At 46.6% G+C, this 27,368-nt stretch overlaps 1 protein-coding gene across 2 annotated transcripts in view; it reads left to right on the top strand.

Annotated features, from left to right (window-relative positions):
* The first annotated feature begins 5,149 nt into the window (after positions 1-5,149).
* Positions 5,150-27,368, top strand: part of Map3k9 (mitogen-activated protein kinase kinase kinase 9) — a 71,731-nt gene continuing 49,512 nt past the window's right edge. Inside the window, exons 1-2 of one of the 2 annotated variants that reach the window (XM_021653943.2) lie at positions 5,150-5,827; positions 12,925-13,338. In XM_021653943.2, coding sequence (XP_021509618.1) covers positions 5,443-5,827; positions 12,925-13,338 — 799 coding nt within the window. In that variant the 5' untranslated portion in view covers positions 5,150-5,442. The remainder of the gene's footprint in view (positions 5,828-12,924; positions 13,339-27,368) is intronic. The other variant, XM_021653933.2, reaches the window with a different exon arrangement.

The following is a 27,368-nucleotide window of genomic DNA, read 5'->3' as shown; positions in this document are numbered from 1 at the left end:
GTAAAAATAATAAAATAAAATAAAAACAAAACATTCTTCCAAGCCAGGCACCGTGGCACACGCTTGTAATCCCAACACTCAGGGAGGCAGAGGCAGATGAATCTCTGTGAGGCTGAGGCAAGCCTGGTCTACAAAGGGAGTCCAGGATAGCCAGGGCTACACAGAGAAACCCTGTCTTGGAAAACACTAACAAACAAAAACCCCAAAAACAAACAGGCAAGCAAGCAAGCAAACAAACAAACGTTCTCCCAGTACACTCCACTAGTGGGAATGTAAATTGGCGCAGACCCTATGGAAATCAGCACGGAGGTTCCTCACAAAACTGAAACTAGGGCTGCAGCTGTGACCCAGGCAGTTCGCACATCCTGTTTATGGCAGCGTATTCACCATAGCCAATTACCATAGCCTACGTGTCCATCCTCAGGGGAATGGATAAGCAAAGTGTGGGGTATGCACGCAACAGAGTTCAATTTAACCATAAACGAAATCAGGTTGTTTTTTTCAGGACCTGAAAAAAAAGCGGTGAGATGGCTCAGTAGGTAAAGGTATTTGCCATGCAAATTAATGACCTGGGTTCGATCCCTGAGTCCACATAAAGGTGGGAGGAGAGAACGGGCTTCACAAAATTGTCCTCTGACCTCCATGTATGTACATCTGTGCGCACACACACATGCACACACACACACACACACACAGACACTAATAAACAAAATCTTTTAAAAAGTTTGCATCATTTGCTGGAAGGCTTAGACAAACATAGTCATATTTTTTCACTTACAGAGCCTACACTTTATATAGATATATCATACCATATATGTATAAACACACGCACACACAAATAACATGAAGGAGAAGGGCAATTGGGGAAGGCAAACTAGAGGGGAGGGAAGAGTGAAGAGAAGAAGGGGAGGGATGAGGAATATGGTCAAAGGCAAATGTTACAGACGTCTACGAAGCTACTATGAATACGTGCCAATAAACATTAAATAAGATGTTCCCAGAAAGAACCAACGGGAGGGTGGCAGTCACTTACTGAACTGAATTCTAGGATCCATGGGGATAATTAGGTGCTAGACTCTGTGCTAAGTAGAAATCACACATCATGTCTCTTCATCAGTCTGGGAGGCCAGAGAAATCATGTTATTAGCCTTGAGTTTCATGTGAGGGATCTGGGACACAGGGAGCTTACCTTGCCTGTAAGCGTCAATCAGAATTCAAATTCAAGACCTCATTCTCTTATGGGCCCTTCTCTTTCCTCCCTCCCCTTCTTTTCATTTCTCTCCTCATGCCCACCTTCCTTATTTCTCAATTTTAATTTAGTTTTCATTGTTTGAGAACCACCTCAGCTTAGCTCCTAGTCAAGACCCACTACATTCTAAGGTGCGTTTGAGGGTGGACACCGAGAAAAAGAAATATGGCCGCTGGCGCTGAACAGCATCCTTTGGGTGTCTTCCTTGTTTAACTCTATAACATCCATACAAAGTGTGTTCTGCTACTATACCAATGAGAAAACAGCTTCAAAAGCTTGCCCTGCCATTTTCTTCAGTGAGGTAGCCGGGGGAAAGGTGCCTGTGCTCAGCAAAAAGCCTTCATGGTGGGACAGACAGACACAGACAGACAGAGACACAGACATACACACACAAATGTAGAAGGGGGACTAGTTGAGAATGGGAGGAGAACAAGAGAAGGCAATGGGGGTTGATGATAAAAATATATTATATACAAGCCTGAAAGTGACATAATGAATCGTATATATTTAATGAAACACACATATAATTATTTAATGAAACATATATAATTAACACAATAAAATATAATTAATAAAGATAATTATAAAACCTTGTCTTGTACAAAGTCAGATTTTTTTTTCAGACTGCAGTCAGGATAATCGCATGATCTGATTTAAGTCTAATGCCGACTGAGTCACTGACGGACACTTGTCTTCTCCCTGATTGGTGCTATTCTTTCCAGTGTGGTAGAGAAAATGTTGCTTTTCTGAGCAACATTCATCAACCCCCAGGTGAGGAGCCTAAGGCTGGCAAAATCACAGTCACTTTACCTCAAGGCCCTACTCATAACTTCCTGGTGATTCAGCTAGGCTGGTCAGACAGGGAGGAGTCTGCCCATCTGTCCCCCAGTGCAGGGCTTACAGGCACACACAGCCAAATCTAACTTTTTACCTAGGTGCTAGGGATTCGAACTCAGGTCTTCCTGTCTGTGGAGCAGGCACTCCTACGCACTGAACCATTTCCTTGGCCCGGTGATAACCTTCGTCTGCTCTACAAAACCCAGACTTCCTAGGCTTATAGCCAAGTCAGCCATCAGGTGTGACTGTCCAGAGAGGCGACTAGCCCTGTGCCAGGCATTCTGAGATGCCAGGAATGCTGTGAGAAACAAGTCAGACCGGTTTCCACCCGTGCATCAAACACCTTTGTCATGAAATAATTTTAAATGATCAATTAAATAATTATTGTGAATCAAATAATTACAAAGCCTTCTGCAATCTGGTCTCAATAGGTCTCCAGCATTTTTTCTTATCCTTTCATGCCATCAACATGGGCTCACTGTCCCACCATTTCTCACCTCTCTCTGCTCCTTCCCTCTTTCCTGCTCCACCCCACACCTCTCTGGGCCAGTTCTGTTTCTGCTTCTACCATGAGGCCCTGCCAGGCAACTGTGGTCTGAAGGATCTTCCCCTGGTTTGAATTCTTAGCACTTATCCATTTGATAAATATTTACAGAGTGACGTGTTGGAATGTTTGGTGAATGACTCTTGATGAGGTCCTAAGTGCACGCTGAAGTGTTAAATATTTAAATTGATCAGGGAGTTAGCTTTCCTTATTCTTCGGGAGCAAGGATTGTTCTTTTCTGCTCCACGGAGAGGAGGTGTGTGGAAATGGGCAAGCAAAGGAATGAAATGACAATTTAAAAAGTCCCAGTTAGGCATAATCCTACTACTTGAAGACCCACACTTAACTGATTTCTTCTTCCTACAAATATTCTATGCGTTTTGCTCACATTTCTGGTGCCCGTGGAGACAAGTCAATAGACTGTCTGATCTCCAGGAACTGAAGTTACAGGAGCTGCCAGAGTGAGCCATGGGAACAGAACCTGAGTCTTCTGAAAGACTCTCGATCACTGAGCCATCTCTCCAGCCCCTTGTTTTTTCTTCCAGTTTTGAATTTTAATTTATTCATTTTATATCCCAGTCAACCCAGCCTCCCTCCCTGACCCTCCTTCCCTTACTCTTCACGGAAGGGAGTGAGCTCCTCCCAACCACCCACCCCAGCCTATCAAGTTGTGTCAGGACTGAGTGAAGCCTCTTCCCCTGTGGCCTGGTGAGGTAGCCCCACCAGGGGCGAGTGATCGAAAAGTAGGTACCAGAGTCCATGTCAGAGCCCCATTCCCTTTACTAGGGAACCCATAAGAGGACCGAACTGCCCTTTGGCTACATCTGTGGGGGGGAGGGGGGACTGGGTCCAGTCCATGTGTGGTCCTTGGTTGGTGCTTCAGTCTCCACAGGACCCCTGGGCCCCGGTTACTTGGCTCTGTCGGTCTTCTTGTGGAGCTCCTGTCCCTTCTGTGACCTCTCCAGCCCCTCTAGTATGTTTTGTTTCTTCAGCTGCTTGGTAAAACTCCTTTTTCACACATACGAAAATTTTATTAAATAAAATATTTAAAACACTGATTATTTTCCCTCTCCCTTACTCTTGCTGGTGGAGTGGTTTCATCTTAACATCGGAGAATCTACACAGACTCACGCTTTTCCAGTTTACTGGCCCTCCCTAGACCTGAACATGTTGGACCCTCCTATACATAACTTGAACATGTTAGGGAATTTCTTTCTGGGACTCGATCCTCGGGACCTTCTGGATTCTCTTTTGAACAGCACATCTCATCTTCTTCCTAAGCCCTTACATGTGCAGCTTCTACATTCACAATGTAGTCACAGTCGCCGGCAAACCACTGCAAGTCCGACCTAAAATACCTTTCTTTCTCTCCACGCTCCTTCCTTCAGGGAAGGGCCAGCAGCAGTAAATGTTAACTGCCTGCCCGAGGTCACATAGCTGCCTGGCTATTTTCCCAAATTGCTCCCGTTTGCCTAATAATGAACCTCAAATTAAAATCAAACGAAATTAATAGTCTGGCCGGGCACGGTGGCACATGCCTGTAATCCCAGTATCCAGACAGCTGTGGCAGCAAGATTGTCAGTGTGAGGCCAGCCTGGGCTACACAGTGAGATCTTGTCTCAAAAAAACAGAAACAAACAGTGAAACACTGGCCCTTGCTAAATAAACCACATCTATTCCCGTCTTGGAAAGCGTAATACAGTTTGGTAGATATCACGGCTGTTTTGAAATATAGAAGTCATCGCTATGATAAAAGCATATAAGATAGGTTAAGGTCCTCTTATCTTGTTCTTTCTTAATCTTGGGAGGCGGGGGAGTGTAACAAAAGGACAAAGCATAGGTCAGCTCTTGCCCAAGAGTGGCAGCACCAGCCTTTACTCTGTTTTGGTCCTTGACGTGATGTATAGCCAGTTATCAGGGTCCTAGACACAGCCGACTCCACAAGGCAAGAGCAAACCAGCCGGTTTCGCACGACTCCCCGAGACTGCGGAAACCCCACTAGGTGACTTCCCCTTTCGGAATTCTAACAACGACGGCCTGGAACGTCTTCTCGCAAAGCGTACGCAGTCTTCATTAAGGCCAGCAGAAAAATCCCAGGAGTTCTTCTATCGTAAGCCATGAGGTTCCTGGATGCGAGTGTGCGCGTGGAGGCGAGAGGGGACGGAAGCCGGTCCCCACGGTCGACCAGGGGGGAAGCCGACCCAAGAGCCTGGTCATCCGAACCTGAAACTGGCGCAACCCGTAGGACCAAACGGCTCAGACAAAGACGAAAGCGCTCCGCGACCCGCTCCCGCCGTCCGAACGCCGGCTCCGTCTCACCTTCCGGAGCTACCCAATGAGGCCGCAGCCTCCCCCCCAGGAAACGGACAGCCGCGGCGGGCCAATGGGAGGACGGGCTGGCCGCGGGGGCGGGCCCATCCCGGAGGCCGCGCCCCCGGGTCCGCAGGGCTGGGGCGGAGCCAGACTCGCGTCAGGTGGTCGCGGGCGTGCGGGGGGCGGGGCGCACGGGGCGGGGCAGAGAGGGAGCGGCCGGCGGGCGGCGGGCACCGGCTGCACGAGCAGGTGGGAGCCGCCGAGGGGCGAGGCCGCCCGCGGGGGCGCCAGGCGGCGGGCACTGCGCCGCGCCCCTGTCCGCGGTGCGCGCTCACGGTGCGCACCGGGCGTCCTCGGCTCCCTCGCGCCCCGCCTGCTCGGGCCCTACCTGCGGCGGCCGTCGGGGGCGCGGAGCCCCCAGCGCTGCCGAGCCGCATGAACAATAGGCGGCGGCGGCTCCCGCGGGCGGCCGCCCCGCACCCTATGGACCGGCCGCTCCATGGAGTCCTCCAGATCGCTTCTCGGCTGCCTGGCGAGCGCCGCTGCCGCCCCGCCGGGGGAGGATGCCACGGGCGCAGGGGCCGAGGAAGAGGAGGACGAGGAGGAGGCGGCGGCCGAGCTGGGATCTCACGCCGCGCTGCCCTACTGGACGGCGGTGTTCGAGTACGAGGCGGCGGGCGAGGACGAGCTGACCCTGCGGCTGGGCGACGTCGTAGAGGTGCTGTCCAAGGACTCGCAGGTATCCGGCGATGAGGGCTGGTGGACCGGACAGCTGAACCAGCGGGTGGGCATCTTCCCCAGCAACTACGTGACCCCGCGCAGCGCCTTTTCCAGCCGCTGCCAGCCCGGCGCGGAGGACCCCAGCTGCTACCCGCCCATTCAGCGTAAGGAGAAGGCGGGCACCGGAGTCCGGTGGGGAGGGGAGGATGAGGCCTGGGGTGGGCGAGGAGAGGTCAGGGGTGGGGAGCGACTGGCCCGGGCTTGGGTGGGGAAGCGGGCTGTAGGGGCTACAGAGAAGCTCCAGAGCCGCAGGCCCTGCCGGGCACACTGGTCTTCTTCACCTTCCTCGGATTCGCTCAAGTATCAACTCCCGAAACCCCAGCACGAGCCTCCGTACTCCCCACCTCCCCTTCCCCTCCCTCCTTGTGCCCCTCCAGATCTGGAAAGGTTTCTGGGGAGCAGGTGGTTACTGTCATCAGTAACCTTAGTTCCCCAATCAAGGACCTGGCGGATCTCTTCTGTGGCTTGTCCCCGCCTCTTAAAGGTATTTGTCCAGAGAGAAGTGGAGGTGTCTCCCGCCTGCCTGGGCAGGCTCACAAGTCCCGGAAGCTTGTGTGAACTCAAGAGTCAGGTGCCTTTGAAATCTCGTGTTGATTTCTTGGGCTCTCGTACTGTATTTCAAAGTTGTACCTTGAGGAGTCTCACCGCAAAATGTGTGTGCAGAAGGTGTGCGTGTGGGGGCAAAGCCATGAGTGTAGAAATAATTAGAGGGAGAAAGTATGCCTGTCCCTCGTGGGAGTTCAGGATCAGCAGGTACAGTGGTTAAGTCCTTGTACACAGCCTAAGTCCTCAACAGACATATGGTTCAGACAACGCATTTTTTTTTTTCATCCTAGATCCTTCCCTATATTTGGCATTGGCCAAATCTCAGAGGGGCCAGGCCCAGGGTTCCCTCCTAGGGTCTTTCTCCCTGTGTCCTGGTTTTCACCAGTTTCCCAGGAACCCCCTGTTCCATGCCCGTAATGAAATTTTTTTCATTTTTTTTTAAAGGAGTTAAATTGCCATTGTAATTCCTTAATCACTTGTACATATTTGGTTATTTTAGAAGATGAGAATCCCTCCAAGTACAGTTTATAGCATTTAATAGTTTCCATAATTCTAATTAGAAGGCATTCTTACTATATTCATAGTAATTTGTTTCTTGTCTTATGTACTTACATACTTTGCATCCTACTTTATAAAAAGTAAGTCGTTACGAAGGGCTAACTTGTAAAAAAAAAAAAAGGAAAGGGCTAACTTTGAATATTTAGTTTTAAATTTTCATCCGCAATAGTTATCTTTCTGACTTGTTTTTACATGAACAATTATATTATTTGAAGATAAATTTTAAATGTAATCATAGCTTCTTAATCCCCCCCGCCACCCTTTGGGCTTTTGACTGTCAAATTGTTCAGATCTCTAGTTCTCCTTAGACGTCTCCCCTTTCATTCAAAGTTTCTTGTTTATACATTTTGATGTTTATAATGCCTGGGAATAACAAGTCACTTTAGATTGTTTCTAGGTGCTACATATTTTTGGCACACTTTGGCAGTACCAGTCCTGCTTTGGTGTTTGGAATTAGTCTTGGAGATGAACTTGGTTCTCTGTGTAGCCCTGGTTGTCCTGGAACTTGCTCTGTAGACCAGGCTGGCCTTGAACTTGGAGATGCACCTGCCTCTGCCTCCTGAGTGCTGGGATTCAAGGCCTGTGCCACCACTGCCTGGTCCCAGTGTGGTTTTGAGTGAGATTTTGAGACTCTTTGTGGGCGGAGTTCTGTGATGTTTTTAGGGACAGCCAACATGAGTGTACAAAAAGTCCACGAGCGGCCCTCTCCATTTCCTCAGCATCTTGTGCTCCGGCTGTCATCGCAGTCAGGAGCAAACATGACTTCGGTTAAAAGAACCTTTCCGCTGAGTGCCAGACATGTCAGCGGTGTGCTTCGTTCAGAGGTGAATCCCTGTAACGTGGCCAGGATTTCCCTATTGTAATAGGCAGTGCCTTGGCTAGGGTGGGTCCTGAATCTGGAACCCAGATGGGAGGATCTTGTGCTTGTGGAAAGAACTCACCTGAGGAGCTTGGCATTGAAAGTTCCGGTAAGTGCCCTAACTTCACCTTGTGTGTGACTGGCATTATTCTTGATAGCTCACAAAGCTCCAGCCAGAAAGCTCACCCTTTAGTACTTGGTTAAGTATGTTAAGTACTATGTTAAGTACCAAGGGCTAAAAGGATGGTAGGAGGGAGACCGGTGGAGTAAATATGAAATTTCAGTCAGTGCTTTGGAAAGGCACGAGTGTCTCGCTTGGGACTTCTGTTAGTGTCACTCAGAAAATAAAGATGATTGACAAAACTTTGTCCCCCAGGACTTGGAATAGTAAAGCCACTGACATTACTTCCCCCCGAGTTGCCCTTTTGAACTTCCCCTCTGGGGCTCACTGCATGTGATGTGTTCAGGGTTTCATATGGAATACCTAAGTCTAGTCAAGCAGGGAGAGTCAGGTTTGCTTTTAAGTGTCATTTTCAAGTGAAAATTTTGCTTCAAGCTTTGTTTCAGAACAGGAGGGGAAATTAATCTTTTCGTCAAAGGAAATAGGTACTAGTGATATCATAAGCCATTTTACATTCTGTTTTTATCCCTCCACTGTTAGAACCAGGGGTTGGCTCTCCACGGATGACAAATCTATATAACCTGGGTGCTCTCTCATCTTTTTTTTTAAAAGGTGAAAAAAATGTAAAGCCCCAGGTAGTCACCCTGGGAGATACATAGCTGTTAAAGTGTTTCTTCTATCCTAGTGTCAGTCTGCTTGCCACACAGAATTAAGGTCACCGTTAACTTATATTTGTTTCTCCTGAATCTACCACAAACGTAAGGATGCAGTTTTAGATATGCACAAGGCTTGTGTGTGTGTACATGTGTGCATGGGTGTCTGCAGATGCACATGCTCATGCTTGGAGGATCCTGGCCGTGCTCTGATGATCTCTGCCTTGTCGCCTTGAGTTGGTCTCTCACCGGTCCCGGAGCATTTTCAGCTAGACTGAGGTCCCAGTGACGCCCCCCCCCCCCCGTCTGTCCCCTGCGCTGAGGATACAGGTGTCTTGGCCGTGCCATTCCTTTCATGTGGGCGCTGAGGATCTAAACTCCAGTCGCCCAGCGAGCTCTCTTACCCACCAAGCCATCCCCCACTGAGCCTAGGTTTTTGTTGTTGTTTTCGTTTCTTTTCATTTCCTTTTCCTTTTGACACAGGATCTCACTGTGTAGCCCAAGCTGTCCTTGAACTTAAGATCCTCCTGCATCTACCTCCTGAGTGCTGGGATCACAGCTGTGCATCACACATTTGGCTTTGTAGGTAACACTCTGAAGTGAACAAAGTATACCATTCCCTTGCCCCCACGCCTCCAGGATGGGCCTGTGCAGTCAGTCTCCAGAGCATACAATCCGGAGGAAATAATATCTTGACTCCAACATGAAATCAGGTTTTGTTGTTGATATTCCTGGAAATAGCCTCCCCCAGAAAAAAAAATTTAAAAAATGTACTGAATGCAACCTGATGACCTGATTCTTGCTTAAAACTAGGTCTTGATTGGAGCAGAGAAGGAAAGGAGAGCCTGCATGCTCTCTGCAACTGAAGGTCTACTTCCTGGAAGCCCATCGAAGGGACTTCTTAGCAGGGAGAGAAAAAGAAAGTCCTCACTCCCCCTTCTGGGTTGTTTTTGTCTGTTGGAAAGCTGAGTTCTGTACTTTTCTTGCTGGCTTCCTTATGCTTCTAGGGAAAAGCTGAGCTATTGGGAAAAGCTGAGCTCTTAGCTTCCACACTGAGAGGTCACCACTTTTCCTTCCACTCCAAGGGTTTGTCTCCGCAAAGCTGCTAGAGGAGCTGTCCTTTTCAGCACCCTAGACCAGAATCTCATCTTTTATACTCTCAGGCGGTTAGGTAAACATTGAACACCTACTTTGTGTTGAGAACTGTGCTTCAGAGCGGAGAAATGGAGAGTCAGTAAAAGAGAATTATTATAGTTAATTAATGCAAAGACTTTGTTGAAGAAATAGGCTGATCAATACAATTCTTTGAAGAGGCATGGAGCTTTTCACCAATGTAAGGGCTGGTAGAAAAAATAAAAAATAAAAAGAACATTCCTTGCCTCCGAAGACCAAGTAGACATGTATTTTTCAAAGGGGTTTCTAATCTCTCTCTGCTGCCAGCATGTTTTCTCATTCATGTGGATGACATCAGGCAAAAGTTAGTAATTAGTCAGGATTCATTTTTAGGACTCAGAAACATTGAAGCTATTTTAAGCAAGAAATGGATTCAGCACAGGAAATTGGGTGCTTGCAGAATTGTTGGCTTGGAGAAGAGGCTCTTCTGGAGAGCGCTCTGGGCAGTGCAGGACTGAACCACCAAGACCTTGGTATTGTTCTCACAGACAACGCTCAGCATCTGGAGCTGCCTCAGGAACATCCTGCTGTGTCTGCAGCCCGGAGGATGGCAGCCACTTCACTATGGATCATTTATTTGCACAGCTACAGAGCTGGTGACTGGACGCTGACATGCTGCTGCAGACTGCCATTCTTGCCAGGAGAGGCAGCCAGAAAATAGTCTCCATTTCTCTCTCTCTCTTTTTTTTTTTTTTTGCAAATCTTGTGTGTCTCTTAATTTACATCCAGTAACTCTGCAGTAAGGGATCCTGGGATTTGTAGTTTCTTAGCTTTCTAACCTCTGGTACTAAAAGGTGAGGTGCTAGAAGGATATTGGGATAGGTGCCGATTGCTACTCTGCAGCTTCTCCCATGTCCTTTTTTTACCTCAGGAGGATCCCCCTCCCCAAGAGACACTAACTTTCCCCCTCTTCTTTATTTCATGTTATCAGGGACTAAAACCAGGACAGTGTAAGTACTAAGCATGTGCTTGCCTGCTGCACTTGGAGTTCCACTGCATCCTCAAGGGGTTAATTAGCCGCAGTGAACTTTGGGGATCAAGATGGACTCTCCTTCTTGTGTACATAATATAGTCCATCTGACTTTTCTTGAGGGTTTCCTTGGTGTAGATAGACAGTTGCATTGCAAAATACAAGTGAACACTGGAAGACTGAAAGTACTATAATTAAGCAAGAACAAAAATCTGAGTGCCACTAGCATCTAAATGAAGAGTGAGGTGTGATGGGGCCGGCCACACAAGAACAGTCATCCAGTTTGCTCTTGCCAAAATCTACAAATGCATCTTTGTTTTCCTAGGTTTGGTTTGGTTTTTCCTGGTAAAGCATGTGGTTGTTCTCTTCCGGAAGTCCTGCCCACCCCTTTTAAACAGATCTAGATTGTTTATGCCCTACCTAGGCACCCACTAAATATTTGGCCCAGTGAGCACAGTGGTGGCAGACAGAGTCTGTCCTGTGGTTGTCATAGAGTCACAGGTGATAGGCAGTGAATGAGTAATTAACTAGTGATAACCTTGATGAGTCTTGCAGAATGGAGTTAGCTGCAAAGGCATTTGATGAGCTTGCCCACATTTGGTCTTGAGGTTAGGGGAAGTTTCTCTGTGAAGTTGGCATTTAAGTTCACATGTGAGGGATGAGTCTGAATCAGCTGAAAGAGAACAGAAAACAGGGCTTTAGGAGAAACACATGAAGCAGGACTGTGTTCAGTTCTTAACGTCAAATCTAGCCCGAGAGTTGTAATCACTGGCACCTGTCTGTGAAAGCTTTTGCCAACGCTTCTGAAAGTGTATCCAATACCTTAGGCTCAGATTCTAGACCTCAGAGGCAGAATGAATTGTTGAGGTGACTGTCAGGGATTGGCCTCAGGCGCTGATGTTCCTCACGTGGCTCCTTTCCTGTACCTCTTGGGAACCAGACCCTGAGGGAACCAGATCCTGGAAGTGTTTCACATGGATTCAGTTTTTTCCATGTTCAGTATCTCTGAGGCTCAGCAGGTTTGTGTCACTGCAAAGGCCCCCTTAATGGTTCTTTCTTTTGAGACAAGGTCTCCATTTAGATCAAGCTGGCCTCAAACTGGCTGTGGAGCTTAGGTTGACCCTGAACTTAGGATTCTGTCTCCATCTCCTTAGTGCAGGATTACTGGCATGCACCACCATATTGCTTTCTATAGTACTGTGATTAAACCCTGAGCTTCACGCATGCTAGGCACTACTGACTGAGCTGCATCCCAGTCTCTTAGTGGCTCTTTGCTTCAGGCCAGCAGTTCAAAACCTGAGTCTCAACCCCTTTGGGAGTCAACTGACCCTTTCATAGGAGTCACATATCAGACATTTTCATTATAATTCATGATAGTAGCAACATTACAGTTATGAGGTAGCAACACAGATAATTTTATGGCTGCGGCCAGCACAACATGAGGAACTGCAGTAAAGGGTCGCACATTAGGAAGGTTGAGAACCACCGCTCCAGATTTTCTTTTCCATTGTATTTCACATGGCTTTCAGAGTCGGTGTCCTTTGTAAACCACAAAACTCCCCTTCTGAAGGGTACGTACGTGGCCCTTGTTTCTTATAGAGTGTTGTTAAGCCTTTCAGAATTGCTCAAAAGCTTATTACCACCAGGTCACCCCAACAAGCTTGAGTCTTATCTGTCTTATCTCATCCCAGTACGCACAGTCCAGCTGCTGCGGACTTCCTGATGTACTTCACATGTCTTGTATCCTGAGACCCCATGTTCCTGCTCATGTCCTTCTCTCTGCCTAGACTGCCCTTTACCCCATCCCTTTCATTATTTGTTGAGATCCTCTTCTCCTCTTCTAGGGCCCTCTCACATATCCCTTTCCTACTCACCTCCCCCATCCCGTTCTGCTGTGGGAGTCAGTGCCCTTCTTTATTTACTGATCATATTTCTACAGAAGCTGTTTGCAAACCAACCTGTGCGCCTGCTTAGCCCTGGGTTGTTGCTTCCCACCACTAAGAACAAATGAACCCAAGCGATTTTCAAAGAAGGCTGTCCCAGTATTCCCTCGAGTTAAAATGAGGTAGCCGGCATACAAGATTCTTCTGATAATCCTAGTAGGATGTACTTTACAGTAAATACCCATTGGGCATCTATTATTTGCTAGTCATTGAGAATAATGCTCACGGAGCTAACCACAGTCCCTATAGCTTATGGAGTTTTCTTCTTAGTGGGGAGGCAGAGAGGCCCGTTTACCTATGGTGGCTTTGTTTGCCCATCCAGTAGTTGGTTATATGGTGTTCAAAGTACATTGCTGACTTTCTGTTTTATTCTTTCAGTGTTAGAGATTGATTTTTCGGAGCTAACCCTGGAGGAGATCATCGGCATTGGGGGCTTTGGGAAAGTTTATCGTGCTTTCTGGGTAGGCGATGAGGTCGCCGTGAAAGCAGCTCGTCATGACCCTGATGAGGACATCAGCCAGACCATCGAGAATGTTCGCCAAGAGGCCAAGCTCTTTGCCATGCTGAAGCACCCGAACATCATTGCCCTCAGAGGGGTGTGCCTGAAGGAACCCAACCTGTGCTTGGTCATGGAGTTTGCTCGTGGAGGGCCTTTGAACAGAGTATTGTCTGGGAAGAGGATTCCTCCGGACATCCTGGTGAACTGGGCCGTGCAGATCGCCAGAGGGATGAACTACCTACACGATGAGGCAATCGTCCCCATCATTCACCGAGACCTTAAGTCTAGCAACAGTGAGTTTGGCGAGCTGGGCTGGGCTGGGATGTGAAGAGCAGCCACACCCTCACTCTGTGGCTTTAGTAGGCATGGGTCCCCAGTGGAGCCTATATCAAAGCATTCTACCACTGAGTGATGATGTGGAGAAAGAGGAATGAGGCGCCTGAGCAGTCTGGGGTAATTGTGAACTGATAAGAGCAGGCAGAGTTGCAGTGTTTTAAGTCTGATATATTTATTTCCTGCTTGTGAGAAATGTGTATGTAATCTCCCAAAAGAAGATATCCCCTTCCTCAAGTAGCAGAGAAGGCAAACCTCTACACCTGTCTACATTTTCACCTCCACATCTCAGCTCACCGGAGAGCTGAGAAGAAGGGTGTGTGTTTAACTGTGTCCCTGTTCAGGTGGCAGTGTCAATTTGGAGAGTGTGACCTGTCTGGCATTGTTTTAGACCTCCTGTTAGCCCAGGGGTGCTATTAATGAATTCCATAACTAGTGTGTAATTGCAGGGAGCCGAGAAGTAACTGTGTATTAAATACATGGAATCCATAAAGTGGCCTGTAAAGTCAGTGTTAGGTGTAATTAAATGGTAAGCTGGTAGAGACTTCAGTCTTGCACGTGGGCTGGCAGAACAGCTAGGAATTTGCTTCCTGGTGCTCTCTCTTGTCCAGGCTGACTGCAGAGAGGATGCAAGTGACTAATGGTTTGTGTGTAAGATTTTGAGTACTATGTTCCCGAAAGGAGGGTATTTCAGGCAGAGAACTTTGGGGCTGACATAGGCTCTTGGGACTCCTCTCTGCATCTGTCTGTTTTGAGCCCAGTTCTTCAGACCTTGTTTTCATTTGACCTGTTCCTAACATGAATCATTTTTTTCGTCAGTGCTGTTGTAAGTCTGCTTTCCAAAAATGAATTCGCAATTTGTTGTAGAGAATTAGAAAATGCAAAAGAAGGAAGTGTTTGCAATTCTTTTCCTTAGTGAGAATGGGTATTTTTGTTTGTTTTCTTTCTTTTTGGTTTTCTGAGACAGGGTTTCTCTGTGTAGCCTTGGCTATCCTGGAACTCACTCTGTATGTAGACCAGGCTGCTTCAAACTCTGGATTTGCCGACCTCTGCCATCCAAGAGCTGAGGTTAAAGGTGTGCGCCACTGCGTGCCCAGCTGAGGACGGGTGTTGACATTTAAGAAGTGTGTGTGTGTGTAGAAAGAGAGCTATAGAGAGAGACACTATACTTTGCAGTTGCTTTTAAATGGCCTTTATTTTCGTTATCCCTTCAGTCTGAACTTTCTTTCCTCTTAATAGAAAACATCCTCTTTTCGAAAATATAAACAGGTATAGAATTTAATGGTGGGTGTGAAAGATTTGAGTTATATGACATAAAATCTTACCTCCCCTTTTTTCTTTGCTGTGATTTTATGTTGTTGTTTTTTTTTATCCTTTCTCCAATACTCCATTATTTATATATATTTATTGAATTAAAACTTTTGGTGACTGATTTCAGCCCAGAGGTTGCTTTAGGCGGTGGGAGAAGAGGCAGAAGATGCATTGGTAGAAAATGTGATGTAGAAACTGAATTCTCTAACTTTTTCTTCTCTCCTTACCATTCTGGAAGCTAGGTAGGGCACGGTGATGTTACATAATTCGGCCCATTGAGAAATCTGGGCCAGGATAATGGAAGTGTCAGAGTTTAAACTTTGACCATAATCTGAAGCTACATGTAGAAGGTTTTACCTTCTACAAGATTATTGTTGTGAAAAAAAAAAAGGCTCTTGTGAAGACGTTGCCTTGCCAACTTGTGCTGTTTGTAGGAGAGGGCTGGAGTCTTTGGGTCACTTTCCAGGAGCCAGGGCTCTGGTTCTGTCTGTCCTTGAAAACAGAGAGCTTTCAGGGAAGGCGTGAGCTTCTGCATAGGGAGTGTCTGAAAGGACTTTGTGCAGGCATAACTGGGATTGCCCCGTTGGTGCCCATGTTGGTATAGGCTGTAGATCTTACATGTGAGCAGTAGTTTGTGGAAGGATGTTTGCCTGGAATTGTGTATGGCAGCATGAGCCCAAAGGCAGCATCACCCCATTGTAGTCATTTCAGAAATGGTATGTTGCCCACTTTGTTCATTGCCTCCATTTTGGGAATTGTGACTTCTTCATGTTTTTTAGACATGGGGACACTCTTCTGTTTTCTCTTTGTTTTTATTAGGGCTTATGGAGGGTTGGATATTTGGCAACTGTCATATGAGGGCAGAATACCAGAAAGTGTATGCTAGTGGAGCTTGAACTGGTCAAGAACAGAAGATGGCTGTCTGTGTACAGAGGAGAAGGTAGCAGTGGCATCAAGTTGTTAAGGTCCTAGTAAAAAGTGGCCGATGAGAATGTTTTCCTAGCTGGGTCACCTCCTGCTCGCATTTGCTGTTTACTGCCAGTGGGCTGTGTCGGGGTAGAATGTCTTTTGTTAGTATGTGATTGGCACTGGGTGTAGGTTGGACTCAGTGAATGGCAGCAACTGAGAGATAGCCTCAGCTGCCTTTGAAAAGAAGTCTGAGGGTTCCAGGGCAGCTGCACAGTGTGCTCAGGGCTCCAGGCTCCTGTTTCTTCTGTTTCATCTCAGCACCTAGCTTTCATCCTCACTATTTCCTTCTAGTCCAAGATGGCCATGAAGGGTACCCATTATTTGATTGAGGTACTGGCCTGAAGGAGGAGGAAAAGAACAAAGGGTCTGCCTCCCTCAGCTGAGTCCCTGCCCGATAGCTGCCCAGAAGCCCCATTTAAATCCGCTTTCTTGCATTAACGGGCTTGGAAATAGAAAGGTAGCCCCACTAATAATCAGGGTCTCTTACCACAGATGAGCGTAGAAGAGGCAGACGGCAGCCTTTGCGGTAGAGGCTTCATATAAGGAAAACCATTATCTCAGATGTTTAGTATCCCACAGCCAAGGAAGTTATCCAGGCCCTGAGATGGAAAACTTAGGCCGCTTTTAAAGTTAATGCCCATGTGCTTCTTTACTATATTACATCAGCAGCTTGAACATCATGCTGTAAAAGTACTTGTAAAAAGCCACTGCCTATAAACATGGATCTATGTCTGCTTCAAACTGGGGAGACCAGTTACATGTTACCAGAGGCACTGGGGAGTGTTGGTCTGGGAAAGGAAGGCTTGTCTTTGGGGTAGGTGTGCATTTAGCAAAATCGCAGTTGAATAGTTCCATAAAAAGTTGCAGGGTGTAAGCTGGTGAAATGGCACAGCAGGTAGTGGCACCTGCTACAAAACTTATGTTACATAGTTGGTGATATAGCTCAATGCTAGGGCTTGCCTAGCAGGTCTAGGCCTTGGGTTCAAGCCCAGTCCTGCCCAAAATAAAAGTCAGATGAGACGCTTGAAAAAGCTTTGAGAAACATAAGGACTTACAAGGACAGGTACTGTTACTACTTTATTTTAATTTAATAACATTTTCCTTCTCTTAAAACACACATACACACACACACACACACACACACACACACACACACACACACACACAAAGATCTGGAGAGATGGCTCATAGGTTAAGAGCACTGGCTATTCTTCCAAAGGTTCTGAGTTCAATTCCCAGCAACCACATGGTGACTCACAACCATCTATCTATATTGTGATCTGGAGCCCTTTTTCTGGCCTACAGGCACACATGTGGGCAGAATAGTATATACTGAATAGATCAATAAATCATAAAAAATCTTTAAAAAATACAAAAAAGCAAAGATTAAAACAATATGTTATTAGTTTTTTTATATGTTTATGAATTTTTAAAATGCCTACCTTTCTTATCCTTATAAGCATACTGCTTGGTATGTGCTTTTCTTCCTGGTTTTGTCAGTTTGTTCCTGGGCCCTAGGCTGATGCTTGCCCACTCCTGTTGGACAGCAGGGGTATCTCCCTGGTTTTTTTTTTTTTGGACAGCTGGGCATCTCACTGTTACTTTGCATGTCCCTTTTGTAAATATTTTTAATTTTTTTTATATTTATGAATAGTATCAGCTGGCTGGGCCATAACATCCACATTTGGTATTCAAGTTTGATTTATCTCCTCCTGTGCCTTCAGTAGGACTCAAGTAAGGTTGGTTTTGTTTGTTTGTTTGTTTGTTTGTTTGCCTCAGTTTTTAACATAGAGTCTCCTATAGTCTAGGATGGCCTTGAACTAGCTCTGTAGTCAAGACTAAGCAACACATTCTTCAGTTCTTGCAAAGGTGAGTAGAAGTGTAGTTGGCTTGGTTTGGGGCTAGTTATACTTGTCCCCCGCCTCCTTTTAGACGACAGCTTGACATTCTTCTGAGGTTCTTGCTGGCCTGTCCATCCTCTCCCCGGAGCTGGTCTCTGTCCCCCAGCACACACCCTGTCTTTTGCTCCCAGCATAGGTCCAAGAGCATGCCACAGCTCTCAGCATGTGCATATATAGAATGAATGAATGAATGGTTAGTTTAACTGGATTATTTATAGGTTCTTTTTGTTGTGTTTGTTTTTTTAGAGACAGGGTTTCTCTTTGTAGCCTTGGCTGTTCTGCTGTTCTGGACTTCCTTTGTAGACCAGTCTGGCCTTGAACGCACAGAGATCTGCCTGCCTCTGCCTCCCCTAGTGCTGGGATTACAGTTGTGTGACCCTGTGCCGGGCCTATTTATGGTTTCTTAACATGTAGAAATCCGTTTATCCAAGGGTGTTATCCACACCGCACTTGCAGAGTTTGCTTTTAATTCTCACTGTAGTCCCCGGGCCTTGACCTTTTCTGTCCACGTGCAGCAGACTGCTCTGGGTGCCTGAGGGTAGCATTATGCAGCGTATTCACCCCCACTTTGAACGCCTCTGCCTCCTGTCTCCATGTCTTCCTAAGTGCCAGCCTGGCTAACCTGCTGTCTACATGGGTCAGTTACTGCATGCAGGGCCTGCTGCTACAGCTGCTACTGCTACTGTGACGCTGGACTTGCTGTGAGTCTGCTCTGGCCAGCCTCAGCTCGTCATACAGACCTGGAGATCACTTACCAAGCCCTTCGGACCACCCACACCCTGATGTTTGACTGGCTGCTTCTCTTACAACTCAAAGTTCATGCTCACACACCCACGCCCCTTTCCTGTTCATGTTTCCTGCCGCTTTTCTTGGGGTTCACAAGCTCAGGAAGATGAAGATGACCTTTTTATTTATTTTTATTTTTTCAGCGTGAGGACTCAGCTGCCATCTCTCTCTTGGCCCTGGAGTATACCTGGGCCAGATTTTAGCCAAAGTGTCTTCCCAAGTTTCTGTGTAGGATCTTCCATGGCTGAGAGTTCTCTGGGTGATTCACAAGCCTTGACTCCAGCATTTTGTTCCTAAAGTCCTGATAAGTGACATTCTTGTCTATAGTTGGAGCAGGTAAGGCATAGGCGCCCTGGATTGGGCCAGTATGGCCTCACACTTTTCTGGAAGAGGATGAAGACTATTCTTAAAAGCCTGGCAATGGTGGCACATGCCTTTAATCCCAGCACTCAGGGCAGAGGAAGGGGGATCTCTGAGTTTGAGACCAGCCTGGTCTACAGATTCAGTTCCAGGACAGCCAGGAATACACAGAGAAACCCTGTCTTGATAAAACAAACAAACAAACAAAGCAGATTTCTTGTAGGTGAATAAAGAAGAAACCACAACTGTCTCAGAGTGGATATAGGATTCAGCAGTGTATTATGTGCAGAAACCAGCTCTTCATCTTCTTGAGAGGTTGGCACTAGTAGCTTTGTATATGCCTCAAGAATGCTTACATATGCAGGCAAGGCAGCTCAGTATGTACATGTGCTTGCCGCCCAAGCCTGCCCTGAGATCTACCATGTAAAAGTAGAAGGAGAGAACTAACTATACACTTTTCCTTTGCCCTCTCTATGCATATGTGGTATGTACAGGTGTGTGCCACACATACACACACACCATATACATACAAATATATAATAATAAAATTTTAGGAGAAAAACAAAAGAGCACATCCCCAGTGAGACACCCCAGTGTGACCACACTCATGTACTTCAAATCTCTCTCCATTCTTCTCTTTGGGGTTCATTGCTACACTCTATTACCCTCTTTTAAAGAGTCAGAAAATACTACATTTTTAGGATTTTACTGGGAAAAAGTATACAAATAGTAAAAAACAAAACAACAACAACAAAAAACCCTTAGACTCCTGTAACCATAGGAGGCTGTATCAAAGTTTAGCTAGTTGCTACCAGGCATGTCCCAGAGCCTTGTGTTAGGCTAATGGGAGGTACTTTCTATAGCCAAAAAGCATCTGGAATCTAATAAAGCCAGAGTGAAGGAAACGACAAGCCAGATGAACATGACTGTGCAGAAAAGAACAGTGTGGCCAGTGGCCTGACTGGCAGGGATGCTGATTTCCCCTTTCCCAGTGTTTCCTGGTGCTCTGCTGTACTGATATGCCTGCTTACCAGCCCATCTAGCCTCCCTGCCTGTCCCCCCTCCTTTGCTTTGGTAGCTCTAGAGACTGAACCCAGGACCTTGACTTGTACTTTCCCACTAAGCTCATCCTGCCTTTCTTTGGGTGTTATCAATTCAACAGTAAGCTAGAACACAAGCTTAGGCTCTGCACTCAAGGAGTCCCCTACAGGGCCAGAGAGGAGCACTTTGATTAAAACAACTCCCACTAACGTTTAAAGTCAAGGCGAGTCAGTGACAAGAAGGGAGGTGGGGACATTGGTACCATGAGAAAGATGACCAAGGCACATGCCTCAACCGGGACATTGTGGGATTTCCTAAGGACATTTTACAGGAGAGTGATCTGAGGAGCAGTTGATGACTAGAAAGTGGGGAGAAATGTGACTAAGAAGGTTCCAGAAAGAGAGACCTCCACACCCATGTTAGACTGTGACTTGGGGAGGCTTTCTCTTTGGCTTCTTTTACTTCAGTTCTTGACTGTGACCATGAGAGTTGAGGAACTACTGGGCCTCAGCAGTGACATTGAACTCTTGGGACCATCAACTCTGTTTCTCTAGACCCCTGCCTGTTTTTCTTTTCTGCTTCATTCTTCAGAGGATTCCTTACAGTTTTTTACAGCAGGGAAGGAAGTAGTTCTAGACCTTGGGCATCATTTAGGGACTAGCAAAGCCTGCGCTGGAGTTGGGACAGAAGGTTGCCTTGTGTGGAGGACCATGGGAGGGATTTCTGGGCTGTGATTGGGGATTACAATTTCAGGTGAATCTTCAAACTCTTTCCCTTGCCTCTCTGTCTTCAAATTTAAGCTACTACTGCCTTGTAAGTTAAACATGTTCTTTTCTAGTCCCATCCCTATATTCTTTATAAACAGAACGGGCAGTAGGTAGTGATGACCACCATTTTCAGATGGCTTATGGTCTCATCATTGATCAGGGTCAGAATTTATAATAAGACAAGAGCCTGCCCTTTTCTCTCCTTTCCTTCACATCTCTTGGATAATTTTCTATCCTTAACTTGGTGCTTCACTTTATTATCTCTGTGACGACCCTCAGGGTTGCTTGTGGACACAAAGCCATGAAATCAGCTGTCTGGTATAATCAGAAAAATGTAGCCTCTTCTGTAGGCACAGAGAACACAGCTCTTTAAAGGGAGTTCACTGTGGGAGTCTGGAAGCCTCCTGTAGAACCACACTCTGGCCCTCTCACAGGATTGTTAACATAGGGCCGATCTACCCTAGACCTCTGCAGTTTTAGGTTTGTTTTAGGGCTAGAAGGTTTAGGTTTTATTAATACAAGTATTGGAGATGGTCATCGTTAGACCTTAAATTGGGCATTTGTTTTAGAGGTGGCCTGGGACAGTGGAAGGAACTCGAGTACCAATCGCATCCTTGAGATCAACCGGCTAGGTATTGTTGAATGCAACTTTCTAAGTTTCAGGACACCTTAAATTCCCTCTGTGAGAGGTTTGGATGAGACAGTGTCTGAGGTCCTTCCCAGGACTGGAAGTGAATGTCAGTGTTGTCCTGGGTGCGCAGTGACTACACGTTTTATGTGTATACAGCAGACTGCAGTATGCCCAGATTCCCCTGTTTCAGGACCCCTTGCAGGTTTTGGGGCCTCCTAAAAGAGACCCTTTGCTGAATTGTTTAATGGAGAAACAGTTGACTGGAACCTGTGTGTGCTCCTGTCCCCATTGCTGCTCAGGCTGTGACAGATGGCCTTGCGGAGACAGAATATGCTCTGGTCACATGAATCATGATGGGATTTACAGCAGACCAAGGACAGTTGTCATCCTGAAAGCAGGTCGCAGTTAGCTGACTGCCGCTTCTGTTCTTGGAGCTAAGCAAGGGCCATCAGTGGCTCAGCGTGGCTCCCACTTTGACTTAGATTTGCCCTTTCCACCCGAGTCAACACTCAACACAGGCCTTCCTCACACGGGGCTCAAGACCACACCCATGTTTTTAGTTGTGTTTTTTTGTTTGTTTGTTTGTTTTTGTTTTTGTATCCTCACCAACATAGTATCAGGAGGACCTGGGGCCCTGTGCAGGGCACTGTAAGAATAACAGAAATTAGATATATTAAAAGCTGAATTGCTGGTTCCTTCTCTTTCCTGCTTCCCCAGGCTTTACCCTCTTTCTGGGAGATTTGGAGGTTTTGATGGAAAGAACAATGGCTTGGGAGTCAGACAGATTTGGAATCCTGCTTAACCTTTTTTTTTTTTAAATCAGCTTGACAGAAACTAGGGATGTTTGGGAAAAGGGATCTTTCAGCGGAGGAAATGCCTCCATCAGGCTGGCCCTTAGGCACATCTGTGGGCATTCTCTTGATTGATGACTGATGTGGGAAGCCCCAGCCCGCTGTGACTGGTACCTCCCACACACACACACACTGGGGAGGTGGTGCTGAGTTATATAAGAAAGCAGGCTGAGCAAACAATGGATAGAGTAAGTCAGTAAGCAGTGTTCCTCCATGAACTCTGCCTTAGTTCCTGCTTTCAGATTCCTGCTTTGAGTTCCTGCTCTAACTTCTCTTAATGATAGACTGTAACATGGACCTGTAGCAAAGAAGGCTTTTCCTCCCCAGGTGGTTTTTGGCTATGGTGTTTATCACAACAACAGAAAACAAACAAGGGCAGACCAAATCTTAATACCTAATACCGCCCAGGAATCTTACCTATAAACTGTAGACAATACAGAAGACAGTAGTGGGCTGGAGAGAGAGATGGCTCAGAGCTTAAGACTGCTCTTTCAGAGGTCCTGAGTCGATTCCCAACAACCACATGGTGGCTCACAACCATCTATAATGAGATCTGATGCCCTCTTCTGATGTACAGAAGACAGTAGCAGTGTGGAATAAGATAGACTGAACCCAAAGCAGGCACCACGTTCAGTAAATTGTGCCGTTTTTCTTTTCTTTTTCCAGGAAGTGAGAGAAACTCACCCCATCTCTGAGCATTCCAGGTAGACACAGGGTATAGTTGTCCTTGGCTGTGGACTGCTTTACTGGAGTCAGGCCCTTCCTCCCTTCTGAGCTGGCTGGGTTAGGTTTCACTGCCACACAGAGGCAAGCCAGTTGCAGAAGCTGCAGCCTGATGATGCTGCTTGGTCCTCTTGTGGAAGAGCCCCATGGTTCTTGTTTCTTCTGGATTCAGCCTTAACCCAGAGTGCTTGGTCCCATGGAAAATGCTCTGTTAGGATCTTTGGTCTGATAGAGTGGGACAGCTGGCCAGTTTCTGGTTCTGCTAGACCCTCAGTTGGTAATTAACATACTCTCACTCCTAGAGGGAAGGCAGGGATCTTGGCTCTGCTGCCCCTCCTTCCTTTGCTGCTGCAGTCTGTTACTAAGGTCAAAGAGAATGCCTCTTTTTACATCTGGCCACCCCATGTAAGCCTGTTCTACAGTCTCTCTTTAAGACTTGGAAATAATCAGGGTGGACTGAAATTCTCTATTTCTTTCATTATTTTTGTGGTCTTATTCCGGAAAGGAAGTCTAGTGTGTTTGGCTATTTCCATCCCTGTGTGTAACAGCTCCCCAAGTCTGCAGTGCACAATATCTACTAGGTCCCCCAGAAATGTTTGTGGTTTTAAGCACTGGAGAGTCCAGTCCTGTGTTTTCCCCTGTGTGCTCAAAACAGGGGCATCCTTCAAATTTGTTATTTTTTTTTTAGAGCCCTGTCTTAGGCTGTGAACCCCCTTTCCTGTGGAGATGACTCACATGAGCTGTCACTGAGTCTGGCTTTGTGTCCCCTCTGGCCCTGCTAGCTGAGGACATAGTCCATGTGCCTTGTTTTTGCAGATGTGAACTAAGAGTAATTGTAACATCCCCTTTCACAGGATGGAAGTGAGGATAAAGTAGGACTGCCAAGGTAAGCTCGCGGCAGTACCTGACACTCAGGGAGCACTGTCTCTCCCCCACATCCTCCTCAGCTGCTGCCCTTGCTGTCCAGCATTTAGCCCACACTGCATGCTGGTGCCTTTGGGATTTTGTCGTGTATTTGAGGTTTTCTGTGCTTTGGTGTGCTCTTTCCAGTTTCACTGTAGATTTTAAAATTTCAAAATGTGATATAATCCTCACACAGCTAAAAGACAGTACAAAAATTGACACTGCCGTCCCTCCTAAGCCACAAGTTCACTTCTAAGGATCAAATGGCAATCAAGTTTCCTTTTCTTTTTTTTAACTTTTTATAGATTCATTGTGATTTTCACATAATGCGTCCCAATCCCACTCATCTCCCATACCTTCATATCCACCCCTCCACCCTTACAACCTTTCCCCATCCCCAACAGAAAATAAAAGAAGATAGAATTAAAGGATATTGTCCTGGAAGCATAGTGTGTCACAGTGTGCCACAGTATACCATTTTGTCCACACATCTTTACTTGCTGATGTTCATTGCAATGAGTCATTGGTCTGTTTCAACGCCCCTGGCTCCTGCTACATTGTCAGTACCGGATCCTCATGGGGACTCCTCCGATACCCTGTTGTTACCCTGTGTCATGCCGATCCTGCTTTGGATCTGTAGGAGTGGCCCTTTCACATGCTCCAGCAGTGGCTCAGATCTGTGGGGTCTACCATAGATCTACCCCAGCTATGGATCTGGGCCTAGGAGGTAGCTGAGTTGGTCAAAACCCACCATCCTTCTGTGCTCATGCCCTCAGGGCTGCTCACTTGCCCCCGTGCCACCAGGGTCAGCTCTACTGTGCTGCCCAGGTGAGGGGTGGGGCCGGCTCAGCACAATGCCTCAGGTGGTAGTCTAAAGCTGGGACATCAACTCTGGCTGCCATGGGTCCATGGTCCCAGACATGGTCCCCAGCAGCATCCTGGGTCTGGATGTCCCCATGGCCTCTCAGATCAGCATGTCCACCCTTAGCAGCACGGCCCTCAGACATCCTCATGGTCTTCAATGGCAGTACAGACCACGGACGGACATCCACTTAGCCTTTGGTGGTAATTGGGCCACAGACATCTGTACAGACCCCGACGGCAGCAGGACCACGGACCCAGACAGGTCCTCCTCATCTCTGCCTGTTCCATATCACCATTGAGTCTCCAGTTCCACCCTTCTCCATAGTGTACAAACCCCTTGCCTTTGCATTCTCTCTCACAACGTAGTCCATCTTTCCCACCTCTCCATCACATATCACACGTTTGTCGGTCATAGTGGCACCTGCAGCAGGTGCTTGGGAGTCTTTCTTCCAGCCTCCCTGGGTCTCTGTGGCCTGGGTAGGCACTTGGGCATTTTTCTTCTGGCTGCCACAGGGTCGACCCCTCAAGTTTTCTTTTTGTCTCCATTTGATAATTTTTTTCTATGATAATATAAGAATCGTAATAAAATTCTTTAAAAAATCATCTTTGTTATATTCTTCTTATAAGAATTTTTAAATCAGAATTATTGACAACAGAGGCATTACTGCTTTTCCCTTTTCCTTTCCCTCTTCCCTAGTATTGTGCATATTATGTAGCAACTGGCATACAGCAGTCCTGGTGTTTAGCATCATCGGTTCCAGGGTCTCAAGAAATCTTACTCCCACCTCTTTCCCCTAGTTTCTTTCTGAGTAGACTAAACTGCTTCTATCAAGTTGCATTTGTTCTTCTTCAACCTCTGTCTGTCTGTCTGCCTGCCTGTCTGCTGTCTGTCTGTCCCTCTCCCCCCCTCAGTTTCTAGTCCTGGCTAGGCTGGAACTCACTATGTAAACCAGGGTGACCTTTAACTCACAGAGATCCACCTGCCTCAGCCTCCTGAGTGCTGGGATCAAAGGCGTGCGCCACTGTGCCTGGCTTGAGCCTTTGCTTTTGGTTCTCTTTTCATAAATTTTCCAAGAGCCTGGGACTCTGAGGAAAGTGTTTCTTGGATTGCCTTGTGTTGTCATAAGCCTTAGTGTTCGCCTCTCGTCCTGCCCACAGGGCAAGACTGTCCACGCTTCTCTTAGAGCCATCGGGCCTCAGGGCACCCATCAGTGACTCATCCTTTATCTGTGAATCTTTGTGATGTCTTTCCGGTGAATGTGCCTGTGAAGCAATGTAAAAGCCAAAAATGTCGACATGAATCCAGTGGGCAGACACAACTGTCCATATCTTTATGTGCAGTTCTCCTGTTCTTGTCTGCAGGCCTCATCTGCCGTCTAAGTCATAGTATACTTGCTTCTGAACACTTGCAGTTTCTGGTTTCTGTATCCTGTTAATCTGAGGAAGAAGAAGAAAAAGACCACAGGAAAATGGTGATAAGTCATAGTTTGCGTCATTCATGTTTTCTGATAGGAGTAGTGTATGGAGCCTTGTAGCTGTGATCGAAGTGACTTGGCAAGGTCATGCAGGTGGCATTCCTGGGTCCCTTGATGGTACTTTAGATTATTTTAATTAATTGTTGTTATTAATATTGCGTGTTTGCCTGCATACATGGGTTTCTGCAGAGGTCAGAAGAGGTTGTTGGAGTCTCTGGAACTCCGGAGACTCACAGATGCTTGTGAGCCTCAGCATGAGTGCTGAAAACTGAACCCGAGACTTCTGCAAGACTCTTCACGGCTGAGCCATCTTTCTAGCCTCATTTGTTTGGCATCACAGTCCTGTTACCTTGCCTGGAGCACAGTTAGTTCCAAAATGTTGCTGGTGATAATGAAAAGAAGATCCAGACCCCACCCTAGGAATTAGGATGCATAAGAAGGCCTCAAAAGGCCAAGGTCAATGATGGAGAATGAAGCGTATGTGTCCTTCTTGGTCACTAACACAAAGTTCATCATTTTTTTTTTATTGTGTTCTATGGAAGGCTCATATGTTCACAGCTCTTGTGGGTGGTATGATATTTATGAAAAAATGTTTCATTTGTTCAGGCAGTAGAGTCCTGGTTACCTATACACAGGGACAGGAATGCTGGGGCAGAGGAATAATTATCTCTCAGCTCTTGGTTCAGTTGTATAAAAAGCTGTTTCCCCTCTTAGGTAGAAAACCTGCCTTTCTAATTACAGTTAGTAATAAGACTGGCTTGCTTTTTTTCCCCTACACAGCAGCTGGTGAAAAGGGAAAAGAGACCCATCAAACCCAGGGGTTGGCTGTGAACTCCTACTGCACAGGCAAGCTTTACTCATATAGAGTTTTCTTCAGAAGATGTGATATTATTTTGATTTTCTCTAGCTTACACACACTGTATAGGAAAGGCCTGGAGATGGGGAAGAATAACCATATTTGTGGGATAGCCTGGAGATGGGGGTGAAGAATAACCCTATTTGTATTTGGTTCTTTAAGATATTGCTTGAACAGCTAGGTATGGTGGTACATGCATGCAGTCTTTGCACTTAAGAGGCAGGAATTCAAGGCTATCCTTAGTTACCTAGTGAGTTCCAGATAAGCCTAGCCCACATGACACCTCATCTCAAAGCAACAGGAACAATAAATTTTAAACAAACATAAACAGGTTGCAGAGAGAGAGAACTTAGGCAAAGACCAAATAAGCCAGAGAATGAGAATGAGCCAGAAGATTAGAGCAGATTGCTAGAGTTAGTTTGAGGCCAGACAAAGCAATTCAGAGGCTGAGAGAAAAGCCAGATTGTATAAGTTAGCTGGGAGAGGAGTTTGAGCCAGAACAGCACAAACTCACAGAGTTGAACCAGCCAGCCCAGAGCTCACTAAGAACAA

The sequence above is a fragment of the Meriones unguiculatus genome, chromosome 7 (genome assembly GCF_030254825.1).
Source record: "Meriones unguiculatus strain TT.TT164.6M chromosome 7, Bangor_MerUng_6.1, whole genome shotgun sequence".
Classification (NCBI taxonomy): Eukaryota; Metazoa; Chordata; class Mammalia; order Rodentia; family Muridae; genus Meriones; species Meriones unguiculatus.
The sequence above is the reverse complement of the archived record's forward strand: the minus strand, read 5'-3'. Positions and strand labels throughout refer to the sequence as shown.